Source organism: Bufo bufo, chromosome 5 (assembly GCF_905171765.1).
Source record: "Bufo bufo chromosome 5, aBufBuf1.1, whole genome shotgun sequence".
Lineage (NCBI taxonomy): Eukaryota > Metazoa > Chordata > Amphibia > Anura > Bufonidae > Bufo > Bufo bufo.
Genome location: NC_053393.1, coordinates 553,309,230 through 553,333,755, shown reverse-complemented (window position 1 = coordinate 553,333,755; position 24,526 = coordinate 553,309,230). Strand labels below are relative to the sequence as shown.

The 24,526-nt window shown below is 43.9% G+C and overlaps 1 protein-coding gene across 1 annotated transcript in view; it reads left to right on the top strand.

Annotated features, from left to right (window-relative positions):
- MYL3 (myosin light chain 3) overlaps window positions 1-17,496 on the top strand; it is a 48,508-nt gene extending 31,012 nt beyond the window's left edge. Inside the window, exons 3-7 of the mRNA XM_040433338.1 lie at window positions 7,826-7,975; window positions 11,640-11,813; window positions 11,910-11,987; window positions 17,128-17,160; window positions 17,281-17,496. Of these exons, the coding sequence (XP_040289272.1) occupies window positions 7,826-7,975; window positions 11,640-11,813; window positions 11,910-11,987; window positions 17,128-17,156 (431 nt within the window). The 3' untranslated portion in view covers window positions 17,157-17,160; window positions 17,281-17,496. The remainder of the gene's footprint in view (window positions 1-7,825; window positions 7,976-11,639; window positions 11,814-11,909; window positions 11,988-17,127; window positions 17,161-17,280) is intronic.
- Window positions 17,497-24,526: the final 7,030 nt, after the last annotated feature.

Sequence of the window (24,526 nt, the reverse complement as noted above, 5' to 3'; positions counted from 1 at the left end):
TCCATACATACATACAGACATAGCGCTGTGATGTCACAACAATACTTAGTGCACCAATCAGTAATATCTACTCAGACCTGATATACGCATCATTAGTGCCGATTAGCGCAATCGCGAATATATTGGAGCACTCTATCTGCATATAAAGCCATTTTTAATGTTCTGCCGTGCCGACCATTTTCTCCAGTCTCAGGAAACTTCTAGCAGCTTGAAAAATTTAGCAAAAGTGACCCACGCCTGTATTGCGCGCTCATTACGTGAATATTACATTGCCGATTTCCTCAATCAAGAAAATAATGACTGGAGATCACGAATTCTAGCAGTTATATTCCTGTACATAGGAGCAGTATTATAGTAGTTATAGTCTTGTACATAGGAGGCAGTATTATAGTAGTTATATTCCTGTACATAGGAGCAGTATTATAGTAGTTATATTGTTGTACATAGGAGGCAGTATTATAGTAGTTATATCCTTGTACATAGGAGAAGTATTATAGTAGTTATATTCTTGTACATAGGAGGCAGTATTATAGTAGTTATATTGTTGTACATAGGAGCAGTATTATAGTAGTTATATTCTTGTACATAGGAGGCAGTATTATAGTAGTTATATCCTTGTACATAGGAGCAGTATTATAGTAGTTATATTCTTGTACATAGAAGGCAGTATTATAGTAGTTATATTCTTGTACATAGGAGGCAGTATTATAGTAGTTATATTCCTGTACATAGGAGCAGTATTATAGTAGCTATATTCTTGTACATAGGAGCAGTATTATAGTAGTTATATTCTTGTACATAGGAGGCAGTATTATAATAGTTATATTCTTGTACATAGGAGCAGTATTATAGTAGTTATATTCTTGTACATAGAAGTCAGTATTATAGTAGTTATATTCTTGTACATAGGAGCAGTATTATAGTAGTTATATTCTTGTACATAGGAGCAGTATTATAGTAGTTATATTCTTGTACATAGGAGGCAGTATTATAGTAGTTATATTCTTGTACATAGGAGGCAGTATTATAATAGTTATATTCTTGTACATAGGAGCAGTATTATAGTAGTTATATTCTTGTACATAGGAGGCAGTATTATAGTAGTTATAGTCTTCTACATAGGAGCAGTATTATAGTAGTTATATTCTTGTACATAGGAGCAGTATTATAGTAGTTATATTCTTGTACATAGGAGCAGAATTATAGTAGTTATATTCTTGTACATAGGAGCAGTATTATAGTAGTTATATTCTTGTACATAGGAGGCAGTATTATAGTAGTTATATTCTTGTACATAGGAGGCAGTATTATAGTAGTTATATTCTTGTACATAGGAGCAGTAATATAGTAGTTATATTCTTGTACATAGGAGCAGTATTATAGTAGTTATATTCTTGTATATAGGAGGCAGTATTATAGTAGTTATATTCTTGTACATAGGAGGCAGTATTATAGTAGTTATATTCTTTTACATAGTTTCATTATTATAGTAGTTATATTCTTGTACATAGGAGCAGAATTATAGTAGTTATATTCTGTACATAGGAGCAGTATTATAGTAGTTATATTCTTGTACATAGGAGGCAGTATTATAATAGTTATATTCTTGTACATAGGAGCAGTATTATAGTAGTTATATTATTGTACATAGGAGCAGTATTATAGTAGTTATATTCTTGTACATAGGAGCAGTATTATAGTAGTTATATTCTTGTACATAGGAGCAGTATTATAGTAGTTATATTCTTGTACATAGGAGGCAGTATTATAGTATTATATTCTTGTACATAGGAGCAGTATTATAGTAGTTATATTCTTGTACATAGGAGCAGTATTATAGTAGTTATATTCCTGTACATAGGAGCAGTATTATAGTAGTTATATTCTTGTACATAGGAGCAGTATTATAGTAGTTATATTATTGTACATAGGAGCAGTATTATAGTAGTTATATTCTTGTACATAGGAGCAGTATTATAGTAGTTATATTCTTGTACATAGGAGCAGTATTATAGTAGTTATATTCTTGTACATAGGAGCAGTATTATAGTAGTTATATTCCTGTACATAGGAGCAGTATTATAGTAGTTATATTCTTGTACATAGGAGGCAGTATTATAGTAGTTATATTCTTGTACATAGGAGGCAGTATTATAGTAGTTATATTCTTGTACATAGGAACAGTATTATAGTAGTTATATTCTTGTACATAGGAGCAGTATTATAGTAGTTATATTCTTGTACATAGGAGCAGTATTATAGTAGTTATATTCTTGTACATAGGAGGCAGTATTATAGTAGTTATATTCTTTTACATAGTTTCAGTATTATAGTAGTTATATACTTCTGTGGGCAGTAGTATGGTAGAGTATTGTGGATAGCTCATCTTAATTATGATTGTGTCCTCCATCTTCTCACACTCAGGACAATGGTTTCCTTGTTTAGTACAATTAATTCTTCCCTGATGCTGCTCGTTGCACTTATTGAAGTGAATTATTTTTAATTAATTTTATCCTTTATTCTTACTTTAGTGAACATTAGATATTTTGAGAATTTGAGTTTGTTTCGTTCGATTCCCCGCAGCCCTGATTCCAGCCACATGTTATTTTCACCCACTGGCTCATATAATTTTGAAAAGTCTAGAAACATCAAATTGAGGCATAATGACTTGCAGCTCCGGAGGCTTCTCTCCAAGAGAGTCCTGCGTCCAAACCTCCCACAAAATAGTGGAAATGAAAGGGAAGCAAAAACAAAGAATGGTGTTAAATGAAGACAGATGGCACGGGATGCCACACATCGGCGCTGGCATCAGCTCGGCATTCCTGGGCCTGAATGCAGTGGAGAGAGGAGCCGCTCGGCGGTGCAGTGATATCAGACCATTGGAACCCGAATTCATCAAAGCATGCTTATAATAAAGGTCACCCAATCCCTGGCCGCCATATTGTTTTATTCCTAATGCACGCAACACCTTGTCCTATGCACTAACATTATCCAAACTGGAGTAAAGGAAAATGAGCTTAGTTGTCCAATGCCCACAGCAACCAATCAGATTCCACCTTTCATCCTTCAAAGCAGCTTTTTAAAATCTACGGTGGAAGCTGATTGGTTGGCAGTTTTCCTTTACGCCAGATTTGATAAATCCACCCCTGAATGTTCACGCGTTCAGGGCTTGGTCAGGATAATGCACCTGTATCCTGACAGCAAGGGCCCAAGCCCCAATGAATATTGCCCAATTCTCTAAGTCAACCAATCGCCCCCCCCCCCCCCCCTGAACACTAGCACTGAAGACATTTTCCTGTACTCACTATACAGCAGCACGTACCTCTCACATCCAGGGCCTCCAGGTGACGTCTCCTCTGATGTAGATCTTCTCTGTCATCATCTTCTCCATTCGGTCCGGACACTTCTCTCAGCCGCCTCGTCTCTGCAGAGTGTGACACGCAGACATCTTAGCTTCCTTACTTTTCTGTACCCCCAAATACTATCCTGAAGAAACATGAGTGCCCCACATAGTAACAGTACTCCTCATAGTCCCACTAACAGTATTTCCCTTCTAGAATGCCCTCATTAGTAATACTGCCCCCTACAGTGCCCCCAACAGTGATAGTGCTCCCCAGGAGTGCCTCCATTAGTAGAAGAGCCCTCCAGTATTAATAATGTCCTTAAAGAGCCCCTAGTAGAAATAATGTTCCCCTATTGTTATCCCACTGGTAATAATGCTCTCTACAGACCCCTCAGTAGTAATAAGGCCCCCCATAGTGTTCTTAATAGAAATAATGTGGATCTATAAGTCCCTCCTATAGAGCCCCTAGTAGTAATAAGAACGCTTAATGTCCCCTGGATTTAAAATGTCCCGACAGTGCCCCCAGTATTTATAATGCCCCCTACTATTATAATGCTCGCCTTGAAGCGCCCCCAGTATTTATATCGCCCCATGCAGTGCCCCCTGTAGTTATATTCCTCCGTTTACTGTCATCAGAAATTAGAATTCCTCAGCACCTCCACCATACAGTCCCATGTAAATAACATTATTTTCCTCCTCCGCCATACAGTCCCATGTAAATACCATCACACCATCTCTCCAGCCCCCTCCAGTATACAGTCCCAAGTAAATAACATCCCTCTCTATCTACAGCCCCCTCCAAAATGCAGTCCCATGTAAATAACATCACCCCCTCCCCAGCCACCTTCAACATACAGTCCCATGTAAATAACATCACCCCTCAATATTCAGTCCCATGTAAATAACATCATTCCACCCCACTGTCCCATGTAAATAACTTCAGCCCTAACATAAAGTCCCAGTTAAATAACTACAACTCCCAACATTGCTCTGCCTCTCACACTGAGTAATCTACCCCTTCACTTACCTCTCCTCATGTAGCAGACCTCACCACAGGTTCTTCCCAGGACTTCTCTTCACTGCTGAGCCGTCCTCTCCTGCACTGGTCACATGATGGTGACATCATCACAGGTCCTTTTCAGCTACTGCATTTAGAACTAATCACATGGACTGTGATGTCATCACAGGTCCTTCAGCTCTTGCCAGGCATTAGATTCAATTGTATTGCCGTCCTGAAGATGGCAATACAGTTGGATCTATCTGGCAGACAGTACTTTCGGGGCCTGGGACAAAACATCAGGGGCCCAGGCCCCAAATGTTTTAACCTAGCAACGCCCCTGCCTGACAGAATCCTCCGACATTTCACAGCTCATGTAAGTCGAGTATTTTAGTACTTATCCACATGCAACAGAAAAATCCATGCATTTCCCTACTGAATGATGAAGGATGTACAACACGTGCAAATCTTCTGCCACATCTGAAGCAGAAAGGCTTCTCTCAGTCTTGTACTTCTGCCATGAATTCTTTGGAAAACACATGTTGAACATATGAGCAGTGTGGAGGGAAGAGAAGCATTCGAAGCGGAATTTGGTTTGAAGTTTAGGAAAACTTCGATTCTCAAGAATTTCCAAAGTGTGAATTTCCTAACAAATCAGTTTTTCCAAAAACGGTGGCTGCACGCTTTAAGTAAAAGTAAGAAGCCCCGGAGCACGATATTGACCCATAATGCTGTGCAGCCAGCCAATCAGCAGGTAGCGATCCCCTGTGATGTCACAGCCCTAGAAAACCCTCATCCTGCGCGGTCACCACCTTCGTCCTGTGAGCTCAGCATAGGGAAGAGACGTGACAAGCGCTCATGCACTAGTGTTGCTGCAATAATTTTTGATCCATCCACCATGTTCGATCATCTGGTCTTAACCTTAATAATTTTAAAAGCGAAATACCGTCCGGTTCATAGTAGGGAAGGATCTCTGACCTTTTGTAGGGATTCCAGACCTTGTGGAGAGATCCCGGACCTTGTGGAGGGATCCTGAACTTTGTGGAGGGATCCCAGACCTTATGGAGGGATCCACATTGGATTATGGTCATCCTTGTTGTGGATCCCTCAATGTTATTGCTTTGAGGAAGGTTTTCCCGCCTCAATGCTGTGTCCCATCTCTAGTACCATCACACTGGAGGACAGGGGCTGCTGCATACACGCTCCAGCTCCCCCGATCCCCGGAGCACACCTGGATGACCACGGCATCTGAAGAGTTAAAAATCTGTGACTGGGATTGGCGCCAGTTGCGAACATTAGTGCCAGAAGTCTGCTGTCGGGAAAGGGTTAACTTCCAAGCCTTCACACTGAGACTGGGAATGAATATGATTAGGGATGAGCGAACCGAACCCGAGTTCGAGAAATGTTTTTTTACAGTACAAATTAATTTATGAAGTTATTGCGCAAAGTCTCACGAGACTTCAGAAGCAATAACTTTGGGTCATCGGAGCCAAAACATTCTAATACTTAGAATGATGTTTTTTGCGAATCAACTTCGGATGTTTCATCCGAAGTCGGTTCGCTCATCCCTAAATTTGATTAGGCAGAGTGGGTATACCTGATTCGTGACAAAATTATTCGGAACGAATCAAATTTCTTGGTAAAATTCGGCGAAGCTGCCAAATCGAATTTTTCAAAACTGCGCTCATCTCTAGATATGAACATAAACTCCGGAACATGCTGCAAGGTAAGTTACATGTCATCTACTTAGTTTAACGGGAACCGGTCACGTCATTTTCACCTATATAACTAACGGCATTGCCGAACAGAAGATTGCACATTCCAAACATACCGTGTGCACTTTGTGTCTTTATTCTATGTTCAGAATTTTTTTTTTACTTTTATTCTGCTAAAAAACAGCTCCCAAGTGCCCGACAGCGTGGGGTTTACTGTTCTCTGTGACCAAAGCAAACCAGACATAAGATGGGAGGGCTGCTTTAGCTGCTCATATCTTGGGCCTGGTCGTGTTTGAAAGCTGGCATTCCAAGCTTTCAGACCATACCATGATCACAGCATTATATCCATTACATCTGAAGAGGTAGCAGTGAGAAATCCCGGCAGGAGTGAAATCAGTGAAACCTGTTTTTACTTTCACTTTCAACTGCATTCTCTGAAATCCCCATTTCTAACAGCTATATCTTCCGATAGAATGGATATAATGCTGTGATACTGGTATGGTCTGAAAGCATGGAATGGCAGCTTTCAAACATGACCATATCTCTAGCTGCTACCGATCCCAAGATATCATCAGCTAAGGCAGCTAAAGCCCTCCCGTCCTCTTAAGTCTGGTTTGCTTTAGGCACAGGGAATAGTAAATCCTGCCCAGCCGGGAACTTCGGAGCCATTTCCATCAGAATAAAAGCATTTTTTTGGGCCATGGAATAAAGACACAAAGTGCACACGGTATGTTTGGAAGGTGTTTATAATCTTCTGCGGGGCAATGATGTTAGTTTTATAGGTGAAAATGATGTCTCTGGTTTCCTTTAAGAGCTGCACTCATTATTCTGCTGGTGCAGTCACTGTGTACATACATTACACTAACCATGCTCCATTCATGGTGCCCTTTATATGGCAGAGGTGTCACCATAGCCCTGGTTTGAATGCTCACTCTGCACCCTGTTTACCTATGTCCATGTCGGCGTTAGGGTGGTCTATACATTAGACTCATGTTGGCCGAACCTGATGGTTTCTGCCTGACCGACCATCTACTATGTACGGGGCTTCCAGACTGTCCCCAGAGGGAAGATGCTGAGGGAGATAAATTCCAAAATTCTCAATCTGTTTCATTTCAGGGAATGAGTTGTGTCCTAACCTCTCCCCATTCAGAACACATGCATGCTCAGCATGTGTACGTGCATGGTGGAGGAGATTGTGGCTTGGGTCCCCAGGCAATAGTGGTCATGTGTCAAGATAAAACTTCTTAGTCAGGTATCCTTCCCACTTTAGCCCTTAGGCATTGGCATTATGCTTAGATGATACGTCCACCTCAGGCTGGAGAGCCTGGTGTAATGGTAGCTTCTCTGAAGTTGGAGAGGTCCTCATTGGAAGACCTTCAGCACAGCTGATGTTGAGCCCCTCATAGAATTTATGTTGAGCCCCTCATGTTTAATGATTTTCTGAATAGTTCTACTCTCAGCAGGTGACTTCTCAAGTCTCTCTTATTGTAACCGTCATGTCAAAATAGTTTTTCTGCACTGTCTCCAAAACCAACCATGATGCCGTGGCTTGGAAGAGAAGACAAGCCTGCTGTCATATAACCCTGCAGATGGCTAACCACACAAGCAATGGGTACGCGATTCCAGGAAACCCAGCTAATAATATAAACTCATGCGGCCGGGCGGCCGTGTCAAGTTCCACCAAACCAAATATTTGTCAAGATTTAACATAATAACCAAAAAATTCACCATTGAATGTGCACAGGCTGAGCTCTCTCTTTTCTTTGGCAGAATTTAAGGAAGCCTTCTCACTCTTTGATCGAACCCCTAACTGCGAGATGAAAATTACCTACGGACAATGTGGTGATGTGATGAGGGCGCTGGGACAGAACCCGACCAACGCTGAAGTATTAAAAGTTCTTGGCAGACCCAAGCCCGAAGGTTCGTATTTGTAATGTCGCTGATCCAGCACTGGGATGTTCTGCAAACAGTCTGCTAGTCCAGAGTCAATGTATAGTCCTCTGCGAGCAGAGAAGTGAAAGGAGAATTATCTGCAGGTAGTAATTACCACTAGTTATGGCTGCCAGAATCTAACCATGAAAACGTCAAGAAAAAACACAACGTTTTATTTAAAAATTGCAGCGTTTCTAGAAGAACAAAGTTGATTATACGTCTGTAACCCAACGATAATCTGTATTTTTTGGTGGCCTCTATGCTTCCTCAGTTGTCTGAAGCTATCTGTCTATGAGACATCCTGGCATAGAGAAGGCAGTAAGTGAATGACCCCAGGGAAAAAACGTTTGTAAACGAGGTCTTGGTTATGTCCTCTCAGCCAGCCAATTTAACCCAGAGGTCTATGTCTGCAGCCACCACAAGGTGTAGTTAGGGCAACTGCAACATGCCGGAACACAAGGGGTAGTAAGTGTAGTGGTGGTGAGCCGGTGAGTGTAGTAGTTCATTTACTCACAGTTAGGTTGTCCCCTGGGCCGGCGTGCAGTGGATGGGAAGACAGCACTAAATCCTTCGGGGCACTCTCGGTTGCAGGGAACACCAGCCAGATGGAAGTTGAGGTGCCCTTGATGGTGGTGTTTAGGGTGCTTTGGTGGCTGGGCCCCTGTGTTCGTGACACCATCACCGTAAGGTGCAATTAAGAGATGGAGCAGAAGAATGAGAAATAAGGCAGTAGTTAAACCAAATAGTAACTTTATTGTCAGATGTAGTAAGGCATCCAATATCATCACTTTGTCTTGCATACAGATGGCAAAAAATTATAAAGCTGCAAATCAAAATTAGCAGTCTCCTTGAGGTGAAGAGGTTAGCTCCAGCTCACTTTAGTAGAGGTGATATTCTTACTTGTACTTGGTTCCTGATCTTGCTTTTGTTACTCAGCCTTTCAATAGTAGTTTAGATCCTCTGTAAGTAAGTATTCTGACAGATGGCCTTTCTGTCCTTGGTTATGGTGGGCAGCCTGTAGCTTAGAAACTCTACACCTTATGCAAAAGTGACTAAAACCTGATAAACTGCAGTTCTTTTCCTTTGCCAATAGTCTATAGTTCAGTAATCCAGCAACCCAAGGGCAATCTCCCTCACGGCAGGCAAACTCTCTGCTTCATTATTTTAAAAGTTTGCTCTCCTCAAAGTGATAATTCACTTTATACCCCAGAAGGGAAATCTACAGTGTAGGATCAGATAGTCCTAATCTTGGACTCAAAGGTTGAGGCAAATTGGTTCCCTGGGCTAGGCCCAGGAGAACAAAGACAAGCCTGTCTCCTCTCCTTCCTCCCAACTCCTAATCTCCCCCTAACTTCCTGTGGCTGCACTATATAAATGGTGTGATGGTGGCCTCTAGTGGTGGAAGTATGTAATGCATGTTACCAGCCTGTAATATGGATTCAGCAGCATAGACAAAGGAATAGTGAAAAATGACATCAATAACAATTTGGAGTGGACCATACACACATACAGTACAGACCAAAAGTTTGGCCACACCTTCTCATTCAAAGAGTTTTCTTTATTTTCATGACTATGAAAATTGTAGATTCACACTGAAGGCATCAAAACTCTGAATTAACACATGTGGAATTATATACATAACAAACAAGTGTGAAACAGCTGAAAATATGTCATATTCTAGGTTCTTCAAAGTAGCCACCTTTTGCTTTGATTACTGCTTTGCACACTCTTGGCATTCTCTTGATAAGCTTCAAGAGGTAGTCCCCTGAAATGGTTTTCACTTCACAGGTGTGCCCTGTCAGTTTTAATAAGTGGTATTTCTTGCCTTATAAATGGGGTTGGGGCCATCAGTGGCGTTGAGGAGAAGTCAGGTGGATACACAGCTGATAGTCCTACTGAATAGACTGTTAGAATTTGTATTATGGCAAGAAAAAAGCAGCTAAGTAAAGAAAAACGAGTGGCCATCATTACTTTAAGAAATGAAGGTCAGTCAGTCAGCCGAAAAATTGGGAAAACTTTGAAATTAAGGGCTATTTGACCATGAAGGAGAGTGATGGGGTGCTGCGCCAGATGACCTGGCCTCCACAGTCACCAGACCTGAACCCAATCGAGATGGTGTGGGGTGAGCTGGACCGCAGAGTGAAGGCAAAAGGGCCAACAAGTGCTAAGCATCTCTGGGAACTCCTTCAAGACTGTTGGAAGACCATTTCAGGGGACTACCTCTTGAAGCTCATCAAGAGAACGCCAAGAGTGTGCAAAGCAGTAATCAAAGCAAAAGGTGGCTACTTTGAAGAACCTAGAATATGACATATTTTCATTTGTTTCACACTTGTTTGTTATGTATATAATTCCACATGTGTTAATTCATAGTTTTGATGCCTTCATAGTCATGAAAATAAAGAAAACTCTTTGAATGAGAAGGTGTGTCCAAACTTTTGGTCTGTACTGTATGTGGGACACTACACAACCATCACCACAGCCAAGAACAATACTGCCCTCTGCTTTCTCCAACAGTTCCATACAGAATGAATGGAGCAGCACCAGACATGCATGACCTGCTGCTGCATTGACATGGGACCACTGTTCTCATGATTGGTGGACATCCCAGTGGTTGCTTACCGATCAGATATTTTTTCCTTATCATGTGGATAGGGGAGTCTTTTCTAAAGTGGTGCAAGCCCTTCAGACACTTAGGCCCCTTTCACACGAGCAAGTTTTTTTTCCGCATGGGTGCGATGCGTGACGTGAACACATAGCACCCGCACTGAATACTGACCCATTCATTTTTTATTAGGTCTGTGTACATGAGCGTTCTTTTTCTGAGCATGTTCTATATTCAGCGTTTTTCACACAGCCCTGGCCCGTAGAAGTGATTGGGGCTTCAGTGAAAAACACATTGCAGCCGGAAGCAAGTGCGGATGCAATGCGTTTTTCACTGATGGTTGCTAAGAGATGTTGTTTGTAAACCTTCCGTTTTTTTATCACGTGAAAAAACGCATCAAAACGCATTGCACACGAGCGGAAAAAAGTAAACAACTGAATGCAATCGCAGACAAAACTGACTGAACTTGCTTGCAAAATGGTGCGAGTTTCACTGAACGCACCATGAACGCATCCGGACCTAATCCGTCACGCTCGTGTGAAAGGGGCCTTAGGATATATTCACAGTCGTCAGATTTTACTTGTAGATGTGTATCAGAAATATAAGACTTACTGTCAGATTTCTGCTGTGGATCTGTTGCACATGTTCAGCAGATGCACATGAGAAGAAGACCTCTTTGGCTTTTCCGCATGAAATCAGTAGCATGTGTTTTGAAATTTTCCATGGTATGTGAACAGGGTTGTGGAAACCCCATTTACATGCAGACTCTCGTCAAATTTTATGTGGATGTTGGAGCATCAAGAAATGTCTTGAGTGACCTGAAGACCATCCATGTACATTCTCAAGAGGAAGTAGTTAATCCCAACTAGACCTTGAGATTCTCATTCTCTTTTGTTGAGCTAAAAATCATCTCAAGAGGACATAGAACAGAGGAGAGAGAACGTAGCCATGGATAACTCTATAAATTCTAAGACAAGAAATTCTTGTAGCTGTGCGATATTTGATATGTGGGGTCACATACGTACTGACCCTTCTCAATGTTATTCACAGAACTTAACACAAAACTGATGGATTTCGACACCTTTCTGCCAATGCTACAACATATATCCAAGTCTAAGGAGAAGGGCACCTATGAGGACTTTGTGGAGGGTCTCCGAGTCTTTGACAAGGAAGGAAATGGCACTGTCATGGGGGCAGAAATACGCCACGTTTTGGCTACTCTTGGTATTTTTAAATATTTACTCTTTTTTTTTATTAATATATAATAATCTTATAGCATCTAATGATGTCTCACAATAATAATGTCTCCCTGATGCCTAGGGGAACGGATGACAGAAGATGAAGTGGACAAATTGATGTCTGGGCAGGAAGATGCCAATGGGTGCATCAACTATGAAGGTAATTAATGAGCAATCCAAGGAGGTTACAAGTATCAAGACCATAAAATTGGTGTCAGTCAAGCAAAAGTGCCACCCTCAAGATCTCAGCAGGTCCATACATACTTGAGGTCTACTGGTGAATGTACTGTACATTGACAATTATGGTACATACTATGTTTATAAGAATGACAAACACATACTTTACCATGGCTTCAGAGTTGCACCAATCGTGACCCAATTCTAAGAAGATTTTTAGGTAAGTTACAGTAAACAATGCCAGGTCTGATCTAATGTTATATTCAGCCCAAGGTTCATCAAGAAGCTGAGCTGAGGAATCAGGGGCACACTGAATGGGGAGAGATAGTGTACACCAGTATTAATTCCATTGAGCTTAGATGCTCATCTCATGTAACTAGTAAAATCCTGTATCATGTGTTGTCACAGACCAATGGTTACAGAGGCCTCCTGTATGTACCCATGGCGGTACCCTGAGCATTTCACAATGATATCTGGTAAAATGTTACTCAGGTCCCAGGCTTTTGCAGTGAAGACTGTAGATGTTTTGCAGATTTCCTACGATCGGCCATCACTGCATTAAATTCACCATATGGTATATCAGCACAGATATATGCTGGAATTTGGCATCAATGGATGTACCCATTGCAGTTCCTAAAGCAGGGGTTGGCAACCTGCGGCATGCATGCCAGAGGTGGCACACAGACTGCTTTCTGCTGGCATGCCAGCTGTTGCCAAATTTGTTGGATGACCTGCCGCCACGCTGTACCTCTGAAAAAATCATGTACAATGCGTCTGCTAGGCCCACCCCTCATGCTTCCCACCCGAGCCTCCACAGAGGAGCAATAGCAGAGAGTGGTACTCTGCAATGCTACTGGCTGCCTAATACTATACCTCGCTGCAGCTACCTGGCTGCTGCTACGCGTCTCCTACTACTCGGGACTGTCACAAATAAAGAAAGGTATTTTAATGTACTGGGGGTTGGGAAAAGGAGGGTGAGCTTGGGGAGATGAGGTAATGAGCATGTAACCAGATTGAGTGTTGGGGGAGGAAGGTAAGCTTGGGAGATGGGGAACGGGCATGTGACCAGATTGGGGTGTAGGCAGAATATTGAGCTTGGGGAGATGGGGGAATGAGCATGTAACCAGATTTTGGGTGGGGGAGGAAGGTAAGCTTGGGGAGATGGGGGAACAAGCAGGTGACCAGATTGTGACCAGATTGGGGCAGGATGGTGAGCTTCGGAGGATGGGGGAATCAGCATGTGACCAGATTGGGGGTGGGGGAGTATAGTGAGCTTGGCACATGGGGGAACGAGCACTGTGACCAGTATTTGGGGTGGGGGGAGGTGAGCTTGGGAGAATGGGGGAATGAGCATGTGACCAGATTGGGGATTGGGCAGGATGGTGAGCTTGGGGAGATGGGGGAACGAGCATGTGACCAGATTGGGGTAGGGGAGGATGGTGAGCATAAATGTGATTGCTGGGGGATAGGGCAGACTGGTTATGAAGGGAAGCCATCTTCCTGACTACTTTGGGAGATCTGGGAAAGGAATGGTGAGCCTGAAAATGATTGCTGGGGGGATGCGGAACAAACTTTCTGACTACATTGGGGGGTGCGGTGGGGATGGTGACTTGGAATGTGATTAGTCTGGGGGGGGGGGGAATCTAGGTGTGACTGGTGCAGCTCTGATTGTTATTGTATGGTTAACCAGTTTATGGGGCACCAATGTATTTCAGACAGTGTGTGGGGGGGGGGGGGGCAGCACTCGGTCACGTAAAATGAGTGAGGCTGCTCTACCTCACTGTCAGTAAGTGTATGGTTGGTCTGGGGGTCCCCCATATACTGGTCCCCCATATATCAGTCCCATAGTCAGATTCCGAGGAGCAGTGACAAGCTTTACTCTTCGTATATTTGCCAGAAGGCAATATTTCTGAAAAGTTGGAAACCTCTCTAAGCCGTGCAGATCAGGCAGTGGGACGTGGCAGGTAAGTACCTGGTTATGTCACATATTTGTTATATGACTGTCCTGTATGGCTCCGCACACTGAGCGCTTCAGCTCAGCCGACCCCTGTCCTAGAGAGTCCTCAAACAAAGAGAATATAATGATAATACCCCATGTTCCTCCACATTGGAGGTGTAGATGATACACATGGAGGTAGCTGAGCAGGGGCCCCACATGTCCACAAAACATCTAGTAGAGCATGCAGCCCCTTTAACCTTCTCAGAACGTAGCTTTCCTCACCCCTGTCATGGTTTTCGTCTTCGAGGTCACTTATTTTAGCTTCAGTGAAAGTAAAGTTGTTGAAAACACATTGGGGTAGACATAGCGGAGGTTCCCCTCCTTAACCCTCCCGGGGGCGCAGGCGTGTTTGCATTGGCCGCACTGGTACGTTTGTTTCTCTGAAGTAAAAAGTTCAGGGCTGGAATGTGATCGGTCATCGGACAAAATGCAGGTCCAAAAATATAAAATCAACATTGTTAACAGAAGAGAAAAACTCTCATTACTTAAAAAAAGAAAATCTGGCGTCCAAAGGATGCAACGTCTGATGTTTGTAAAACTTGGACATTTTCTGAAATTCTCATTAAGGAAATTGGCAAAAACATCAACAGTGAAATTCCTGTCATCGGCCGCAGAGGCCGCGTCATAACGTAAGATCCGGACGGGAATGATTCCTAGACGAGAACAGTACTAGTTACCGACTGGAAGTGGGCGGGACTTCTATATAGTGATGTCATTGATACGATATCTGTACTCAGAGAGTTATCACTGTGTTATCTGTGGTGTTACATAGGACTGCAGGTGACATCTACTACATTATCTGTACTCAGAGAGTTATCACTGTGTTATCTGTGGTGTTACATAGGACTGCAGGTACCATCTACTACATTATCTGTACTCAGAGAGTTATCACTGTGTTATCTGTGGTGTTACATAGGACTGCAGGTGACATCTACTACAGTATCTGTACCCAGAGAGTTATCACTGTGTTATCTGTGGTGTTACATAGGACTGCAGGTACCATCTACTACATTATCTGTACTCAGAGAGTTATCACTGTGTTATCTGTGGTGTTACATAGGACTGCAGGTGACATCTACTTCATTATCTGTACTCAGAGAGTTATCACTGTGTTATCTGTGGTGTTACATAGGACTGCAGGTGACATCTACTACATTATCTGTACCCAGAGAGTTATCACTGTGTTATCTGTGGTGTTACATAGGACTGCAGGTGACATCTACTACATTATCTGTACTCAGAGAGTTATCACTGTGTTATCTGTGGTGTTACATAGGACTGCAGGTGACATCTACTACAGTATCTGTACCCAGAGAGTTATCACTGTGTTATCTGTGGTGTTACATAGGACTGCATGTGACATCTACTACAGTATCTGTACCCAGAGAGTTATCACTGTGTTATCTGTGGTGTTACATAGGACTGCAGGTGACATCTACTACATTATCTGTACCCAGAGAGTTATCACTGTGTTATCTGTGGTGTTACATAGGACTGCAGGTGACATCTACTACATTATCTGTACTCAGAGAGTTATCACTGTGTTATCTGTGGTGTTACATAGGACTGCAGGTGACATCTACTACATTATCTGTACTCAGAGAGTGATCACTGTGTTACCTGTGCTGTTACATAGGACTGCAGGTGACATCTCATACGTTATCTGTACTCAGAGAGTTATCACTGTGTTATCTGTGGTGTTACATAGGACTGCAGGTGACATCTACTACATTATCTGTACTCAGAGAGTTATCACTGTTATATGTTGTGTTACATAGGACTGCAGGTGACATCTACTACATTATCTGTACTCAGAGGGTTATCACTGTGTTATCTGTGGTGTTACATAGGACTGCAGGTGACATCTACTACATTATCTGTACTCAGAGAGTTATCACTGTTATATGTTGTGTTACATAGGACTGCAGGTGACATCTACTACATTATATGTACTCAGAGAGTTATCACTGTGTTATCTGTAGTGTTACATAGGACTGCAGGTGACATCTACTACATTATCTGTACTCAGATAGTTATCACTGTGTTACCTGTGGTGTTACATAGGACTGCAGGTGACATCTACTACATTATATGTACTCAGATAGTTATCACTGTGATATCTGTTGTGTTACATAGGACTGCAGGTGACATCTACTGCATTATCTGTACTCGGAGAGTTATCACTGTGTTATCTGTGGTGTTACATAGGACTGCAGGTGACATCTACTACATTATCTGTGCTCAGAGAGATATCACTGTGTTATCTGTGGTGTTACATAGGACTGCAGGTGACATCTCATACGTTATCTGTACTCAGAGAGTTATCACTGTGTTACCTGTGCTGTTACATAGGACTGCAGGTGACATCTCATACGTTATCTGTACTTAGAGAGTTATCTCTGTTATATGTTGTGTTACATAGGACTGCAGGTGACATCTACTACATTATCTGTACTCAGAGAGTTATCACTGTGTTACCTGTGGTGTTGCATAGGACTGCAGGTGACATCTACTACATTGTATGTACTCAGATAGTTATCACTGTGATATCTGTGGTGTTACATAGGACTGCAGGTGAGATCTCATACGTTATCTGTACTCAGAGATTTATCACTGTGTTATCTGTGGTGTTACATAGGACTGCAGGTGACATCTACTACATTGTCTGCACTCAGTGTTATCACTGTGTTATCTGTGGTGTTACATAGGACTGCAGGTACCATCTACTACATTATCTGTACTCAGAGAGTTATCACTGTGTTATCTGTGGTGTTACATAGGACTGCATGCTACATCTACTATATTATTTGTACTCAGAGAGTTATCACTGTGTTATGTGTGGTGTTACATAGGACTGCAGGTGACCTCTACTACATTATCTGCACTCATAGAGTTAACACTGTGTTACCTGTGGTGTTACATAGGACTGCAGGTAACATCTACTACATTATCTGCACTCAGTATTATCACTGTGTTATCTGTGGTGTTACATAGGACTGCAGATGTTTGATGAGAGTGAATCCTGCTCTGATGAATCCAGGGATTCTCTATATATGATTGTACACGTTTCAGGCTTCGTATTTTTTATGACTCTTACATGTTTCTTCTTGTTTCCTTCCTGCAGCTTTTGTGAAGCACATCATGGCCAGCTGAGCAGGTACTACCACCCCCATTAGTACTGTGACCTGTCCTGGTGACTTTAATAGGCCTCCTCCTAATGCAGCATCTTGTTAGAAAACCTGCATTTGGTGATTGTTTATTTGTTACTTTGTTGCAGAAATGTCCGAGTGTCTCCTTGGAACCTTGAGAAGTGAATCCTCTGTCTCCAGGCTGGAATCCCCCTCCATCTCACTGGTCTTGGTAGAGAAGACCCCAATATTCACATCCCCAAGGAAGGAAAGTGATGAAATCCCATGAAAAAATCCATCATTAGTTCGTGTCTTATTTAATCCTGCAGATCGGGGTCTTGTCCCCCAAATAAAAGAATTCCCAGTGAACATGAATGAATGAGCGATTGTGTCGTTTCTTGGCAAGTTGATTAAAATTGATTTGTTGTATTATCTATTCCTCGGAAAGCTGAATAATGATCAAGATGGCTGCCATCAGGGTTGTCACACAACTTTCCCAGGATTCTACTTCCAGCCATGGCTCCTGCTGCCTGTAGATGGTGTTGCACAGGGCTGAGGTTGTGGTGGTTGAGGTTTGCATGGTTAGACATTGCTCTTTCATAGGATTTAACTCAGAAAAAAGCAAAACCTTAAGAATAACAAGGGAGGAAGGGATGGGTCTTGTCTGCCCTTTAATTTCCACTTTCCTTTCGAGTTCTGCCAGGTGGATGTAGTCATCCTGGAATTAGATTACGATCCTGGGATTCGTCCTCAGTAACCTCAGAATGGTGAGGAGCATTTGACTTCCACTTTTCCATATAAAATATAATGAGGAATCAGAGGTGGGATCAGGAATATCAGAGAACACTGTGAGGATCCAGTTCCACCTTTAGATCATGCAGGGCTGTAGCTGCGGTCACCCCATGCCTGGCTGCGTATGAAAGCCCAAATGCCCCTCTTCCAAACAGGACACCGCTATGAAAAAATGGCGCATTTTTAGTTACGGGCCCTGCTACAGATTTTGCACTGGGGCTCCAGGAGCCTCATGTTTTGCTTCTGCTCTGGGTTCTTCACCATTGAGAAAAGTGTGATCTTCTCCAAAACCACTTAGCTTCGCCTTCTGAAGATCCTTCCACCACCGTCACCTTCCTGCTTGTTGTTTCCATGTATTCTGGTCTGGATATGAAGTCACATGATGTCTTATAACATGAGGATATGATTGGACTGCAATGGTGGCAACAAGATCCGTGCAGAAAACGACTGAGTTGAGGGCTCATGCACACAACCGTGCAAAACACGGATACCGACCCGAATAGGACAGTCCGTAATGTGGACAATAGGATATGTTCTATGTAGGTAGGGAGAAACACAAAAGTCCATACATGCATGCAGACTGGCCGGCGTGGTCTTCACTATATGATAACTGACAGGAAGTTCTCAGTGATATAGAATTATTTGTGCCGTCATAAAGTGCTTAAATATTATCACAATAAACAGCCCAAATATTACAGAACAGTACCTCGGCAATGATAGTTAGAGATGTCCCGAATAGTTCGCCGGTGAACAGTTCCCGGCGAACATAGCTTGTTCGCGTTCGCCGCGGCGGGCGAACATGTGCGATGTTCGGTCCGCCCCCTATACATCATCATTGAGTAAACTTTGACCCTGTACCTCACAGTCAGCAGACACATTCCAGCCAATCAGCAGCAGACCCTCCCTCCCAGACCCTCCCACCTCCCGGACAGCATCCATTTTAGATTCATTCGGAATCTGCAGTCTCAGTGAGAGGAGGGACAGTGCTGCTGCTGCTGCTGCTGCTGATTCAATAGGGAAAGCGTTAGCTAGGGCAGTGTTCTGTGTGCACAGACTCATCTGCTGTAAGGACAGCGTCCTGACAGCACCCCAAAAAGCCCTTTTCAGGGCTGGTACATCAGTCTGCTTTATTTTATATATATATTGCAGTTGCCTGCCTGTGTGTGAGAGGCTGCAGGCTCAGTCACAGACAGTACTGTGTGCACACCATTCATACAGGGTGTGACAGAAAATACCTCGCAGATAAAAAAAATTCTATTTAATATTTTTCTGTGATCTAATCACAGTTGCAAGCCCGTGTGTGTCAGGCCCACAGACTGTATTGTGGCCACTGGCTAGTGGCTAGGCCTCCACTTATACCATTACAGGGTGTCACTCACTCACAAATACCTCGCAGATAAATAAAAATTCTATTTAATATTTTTCTGTGATATAATCACAGTTTTTTTTTTTAAGTTGTATGGGTGGGTTTTTAATACATAAAATAAAAAAATCATAATAAAGTCTCTTAATAGTTTATTAGAAATAATGCAGACAATTTAAAAAATCCCCATCAATTCCAATACAAAGCAAGTACAAAGCTCAGAACTAAATTATTCCAGGATGTCGTAATGGTTCGTTAATTCGACAATGGTTAATCAATACGACACACGTCCCCGGATAGGGGACGTAACAGGGATTAAACTGATAGGAATAGTACTAGTTAAGACACCACTCATATAGGGTGTCACAGCACATTGCTCCGTGCCCCAACTGGGGACTGAGTAAGAGGACCGACCAAGCTGCTTTTTCCATCTCCCGGTTCCTAAAATCAATTCAGTTTGGTGTATCGGAGTTTGGTCTGTCACTGTGAAGGCAGTCGAAGGTACCCGGCCTAAAAATTTTTTCACAAAAGGCCATCCCACCCTGATATGGGACGTAACAGGGATTAAACTGATGAGAATAGTACTGCAGAAAATAGCACTCATATCGGGTGTGACAGTAAATTGCACGGTGCAGACGCAGTGACCGTGGCGTTTATTCAAACAAAGGGGAGGGAGCCAGCGTTTTTTTAACCATCTCCCCGTTCGAAAAATCAATTCAATTCACCTTTCCGTGACCCTTGGTGTTGTACGTGGCTGGGTGGAGGAAGAAACCTTCAATGACATCGACGGGACATGGCTAGCTTGGTATCGAACCTTGTGCAAATGGGGAGTTTGCGGTTGGGCAAATGGACTGTTTGCGGTTGTTTGCGGTGCATTAAAAGGGGAGCTTGGTCTGTCAATGTCTGTGAAGCGGGCGTAACCCTTACACTACCTGATCGATACAACATCATAACTGATCGTATACACACACTGGATGTTTTAAACCACGTTGTTCAAAAAAATTTAGGATTGTTAGGTGATTTATGCCCTTTATGGATTAAAATCCGACTCTGCGTCAACTAAGTAATTTTCCATGGGAGTTTTGCTATGGATCCCCCTCCGGCATGCTACAGTCCAGGTGTTAGTCCCAGTGGCGTACCAAGGGGGGGGCGGGGGGGGCGGCCCGCCCCGGGTGCCACTCACAAGGGGGGTGCCATGACGGAGTCACCCCTCCATCCACTGCTGCACCGCGACGCGACTCCGCCAGGCACCGACTTCTGTGGAAGGATTATTGCGGCGGCGCGCAACATGACGTCACGACGCTGACGCCGCGCCGCCTTCACGGATCTTTTAAAGAAGCGGAAGGATCCATTACCAGCAGTCGGACGGAGCCTGAGGCATCATCAAAATGTGAGTAAATAATTGTGTAATTAAGGGGTGTGTGTGTGTGTGTAATTAAGGGGGGGTTTGTAATTAAGGGATGTGTGTGTGTAATTAAGGGAGGGGTTTGTAATTAAGGGATGTGTGTGTGTAATTAAGGGAGGGGTTTGTAATTAAGGTGGGGAGGGAGGGGGTGTAATTAAGGGGGGGTGTAATTAAGGGAGGGGGTGTAATTAAGGTGGGGAGGGAGGGGGTGTAATTATGGGGGGAAGAGAGGGTGTAATTATGGGGGGAAGAGAGGGTGTAATTAAGGGGGGGTGCAGGATTTGTTCATTTTATTGATGGGGATTTGGATTTTTTTTCTTTTTGGTGCAGATGGAAAGTGATTTTTTTAAGGGGGTGCAGGTTTTTATTTTATTAAGGAAGGGTTAAGGGGTCTATTAAGGGGTGGTTAATGGGTTTTATTAAGGGGGGTTAATGGGTTTATTTAGTTAAGGGGGTGTGCAGAGGTTTATTTTATTAAGGGGGGTTTTGGATTTATTTCGTTAAGGGGGTGTGCATGTGAAAAAAGTTTGTGCATGTTTTCTTAACTTTCTTGGGGGGGGGGGGGGGGTGCCAAACAAAGGGTTCGCCCCGGGTGCCAAATGCTCTAGGTACGCCCCTGGTCCCCTTGAAACAACTTTTCCATCACTACTGTGGCTAGAAAGAGTCCCTGTGGGTTTTAAAATTCGCCTGCCTATTGAAGTCTATGGCGGTTCGTCCGGTTCGCCCGTTCGCGAACATTTGAGGAAATTCACGTTTGCCGTTCGCGAACAGAAAATTTTATGTTCGCGACATCTCTAATGATAGTACCGCTATACAATACCCACATAGTACCCCAGCACAATGCCACTATTTAATGATGAAATAATACCACCATGCAGTGCCAAAATAATTTCTACAATGTCATCTTATAAAGTGCGGAGATATTACTGTCATAGAGTGAAATTATTACTGCCATTCTGTCCAAATAATACAGAAGGAAGGAAACAATGGAAGGAAGGGTTTATTCAAACACATTGCCTTTTTTTGATAATTTTGGTAAAATAATGGCAAAAAGTACCGTAACTTATCAACCTTGTGAATAAACCACCATACCCTGACAGATCCGCAGCAGCGACAATTCTACAGGAGATTCTCCCGCTGGAATTCATGTGAAATAAGCGTCACCAGAAGTCATGAGTAATGTAGCAGAGGGGAAGATGCTGCAGCTGGGTAATGAAACGTCACAGAGACGTATGTGAGGAATGATGGCGCCCACAGACGCCGGGACAGATACCAGCCCGGAACACTCATATCTGAAGGGCGGATCTATCATACAGCGCAGGCGGGAATGAGCCCCAGAGGAGATGTGACTGTCAGGACGGATGGAAACGAGCCTGACTAATCCCAATCTACGGCAGCAAACCAACCGCTAAACTGCCGAGAAACAGGGATCATAAAAGTTCTAGAAACTCCATGTACATTATCTATGAATATAATTACCTATCTATGTTATATCTATCTCATATCTATTAGTGTTGGGCCAAATACCGCGTGTGCTCGAGCGCAATGCAGTGTATTTAACCTCTTGGGGACATATGACGTATCGGTATGTCATGTGTAGTTCCGATCACTGCCGCAGGGCGGGCGGTGATCGGAACCCGGTGCCTGCTGAAATCAATCAGCAGGCACCGTGGGACAATGCCCCCCCCCCCCCCCCCGTGTCAGCGATCGCAGCAAACCGCATGTCAATTCAGACCTGCGGTTTGCTGCGTTTCGGGTTATTCGGGTGTCTGGTGACCCGATAACCCGGAAAAGACGGTGATCGGTGGTGTGATAATACACCACCAATCACCGTCCTTAGATCCTGAGAGGTGGTGGTCATGCCACCTCTCAGGATCGCATCTGATTGGCTGGCAGGGAGGCTGGGCGGTCGGAGCGGCAAATTTGAATTGCCGGAGCTCCTCTCCCCGCTCATATTGGTCCGTGGAGCGGGAGAGAGCGGAGCTCCGGCTGTGCTGCCCTGGAAAAGTGAGTTTTTTGTGCCATCAGGCACTGTAGTCTGTAGGGACAGGTTGGGATAGGCGGATTTCATCAGGGATAGTGAGAGATAGGGGGAAAAAGTTTTTTTTTCTTGAGCACTTTTCGCACCTTGATCGGGTGTTTGGGGTCCACAGCACTTAGCTGTGTGACCCTAGACCCCCCCAGGGGTGCTGCAGCTTGCCCCCCCCTCCCTCTCACACTTTTTTTTGGGGCGCAAGTTTTTTGTTTTGTTTTTTGCATGCGCTGACTGTGGCCGGCACTGTTTGCGTCCGACCACTGTTAGCGCATCGCCCACCCCACAGCGCATTTGTAACTTTCTTTTTTATTTTTACACTTTTTTTTTTTTTTTTTTTCTTCATTTTTTAATTTTTTTAGCTGTAGGGCAAAGTTCGTGAACACCCGTGCCCCCACACACATTCACACTGAATAAAGATTTACACGCACGCACACACACACTCCCTATGGCCCGCCAGATGTTCTCGGCCGAGGAGGCATACGCCCTGCTTGCCTCAGAGTCGAGAGCCCCAGTGAGGACGAGGATGACCCCACTATCCTGTTGTCATCCGCGTCCTCATCATCTTGCGATGATGATGAGCCCCTAAGGTGGCGGAGACGCCACCAGGCGGATCAAGGGGACCGCCATGCTACGGACCCTGTGGTCCACACTAGCACGAGCAGCTCTGGGGCTCGTACTAGTTTTCCGGCCCACCAGTTAAGTTCACCGGAGCCCACTACCGGTGAACTTGTCTGGTGTACCCCAGAGAATTTTGAGCCCGTGATTCCTGATTTTGAAGGCCAACCAGGAATCCAGATTCGCACAGTGGGCTTCACTGAATACGACTACTTTAGTCTTTTTTTCAGTGACCACTTTGTGAATCTGATGGTGGAGCAAACAAACCTGTAAGCCCAACAGTTCGTTGCTCAACACCGGGGCTCCTTTTTGGCTAGGGCCGGTGGGTGGACTCTGGTCAGTGCAGCCGAGATGAGGAAGTTTTGGGGCCTCGTGCTGCACATGGGCCTAGTCAAAAAACCTAGTGTCAGGCATTACTGGAGTGGGGACGTCCTCTTCCAGACCCCACTTTACAGTATGGCCATGACACGTACCCAGTTTGAGGTCATCCGGAAATGCCTGCATTATTGTGGAGGCCTATGTACCTGGAAGGGAGGTCACGGTTGATGAGTCTCTCATTGCTTTCAAGGGGAGACTCATATTCCACCAGTATGCTCCCTCAAAGCGGGCGAGGTATGGCGTGAAGCTGTACAAACTTTGCGAGAGTACCTCAGGGTACACTTACAAGTTTCGTGTATACGAGGGGCGAGATTCCCGTATTGAACCCCCAGAATGTCCCCCCACTCTGGGTGTTAGCAGGAAACTTGTGTGGGACCTTATGCACCCACTGCTATATAAGGGTTACCACCTGTACGTGGATAACTTTTATACTAGTATCCCCTTGTTCCAGTCCCTCACCACCAGATCCATATCCGCTTGTGGGACCGTGCGGAAAAATCAACGAGGCCTCCCTACCCGCCCCCTCCAGGTACCTATCCCCAGGGGTGAGACCCATGCCCTTACCAGTGGAAACCTGCTGCTGTTCAGGTATAAGGACGTCCTTGTACTGTCCACAATTCACGGTAATGGCATCACCCCTGTCCCTGTGCGAGGTACCGCGGCAACGGTACTCAAGCCCAATTGTATCGTCGACTACAATCGGTATATGGGAGGAGTTGATCTCTCTGATCAAGTCCTGAAGCCATATAATGCCATACGCAAAACCCGGGCATGGTACAAAAAAGTTGCGGTCTACTTGGTACAGGT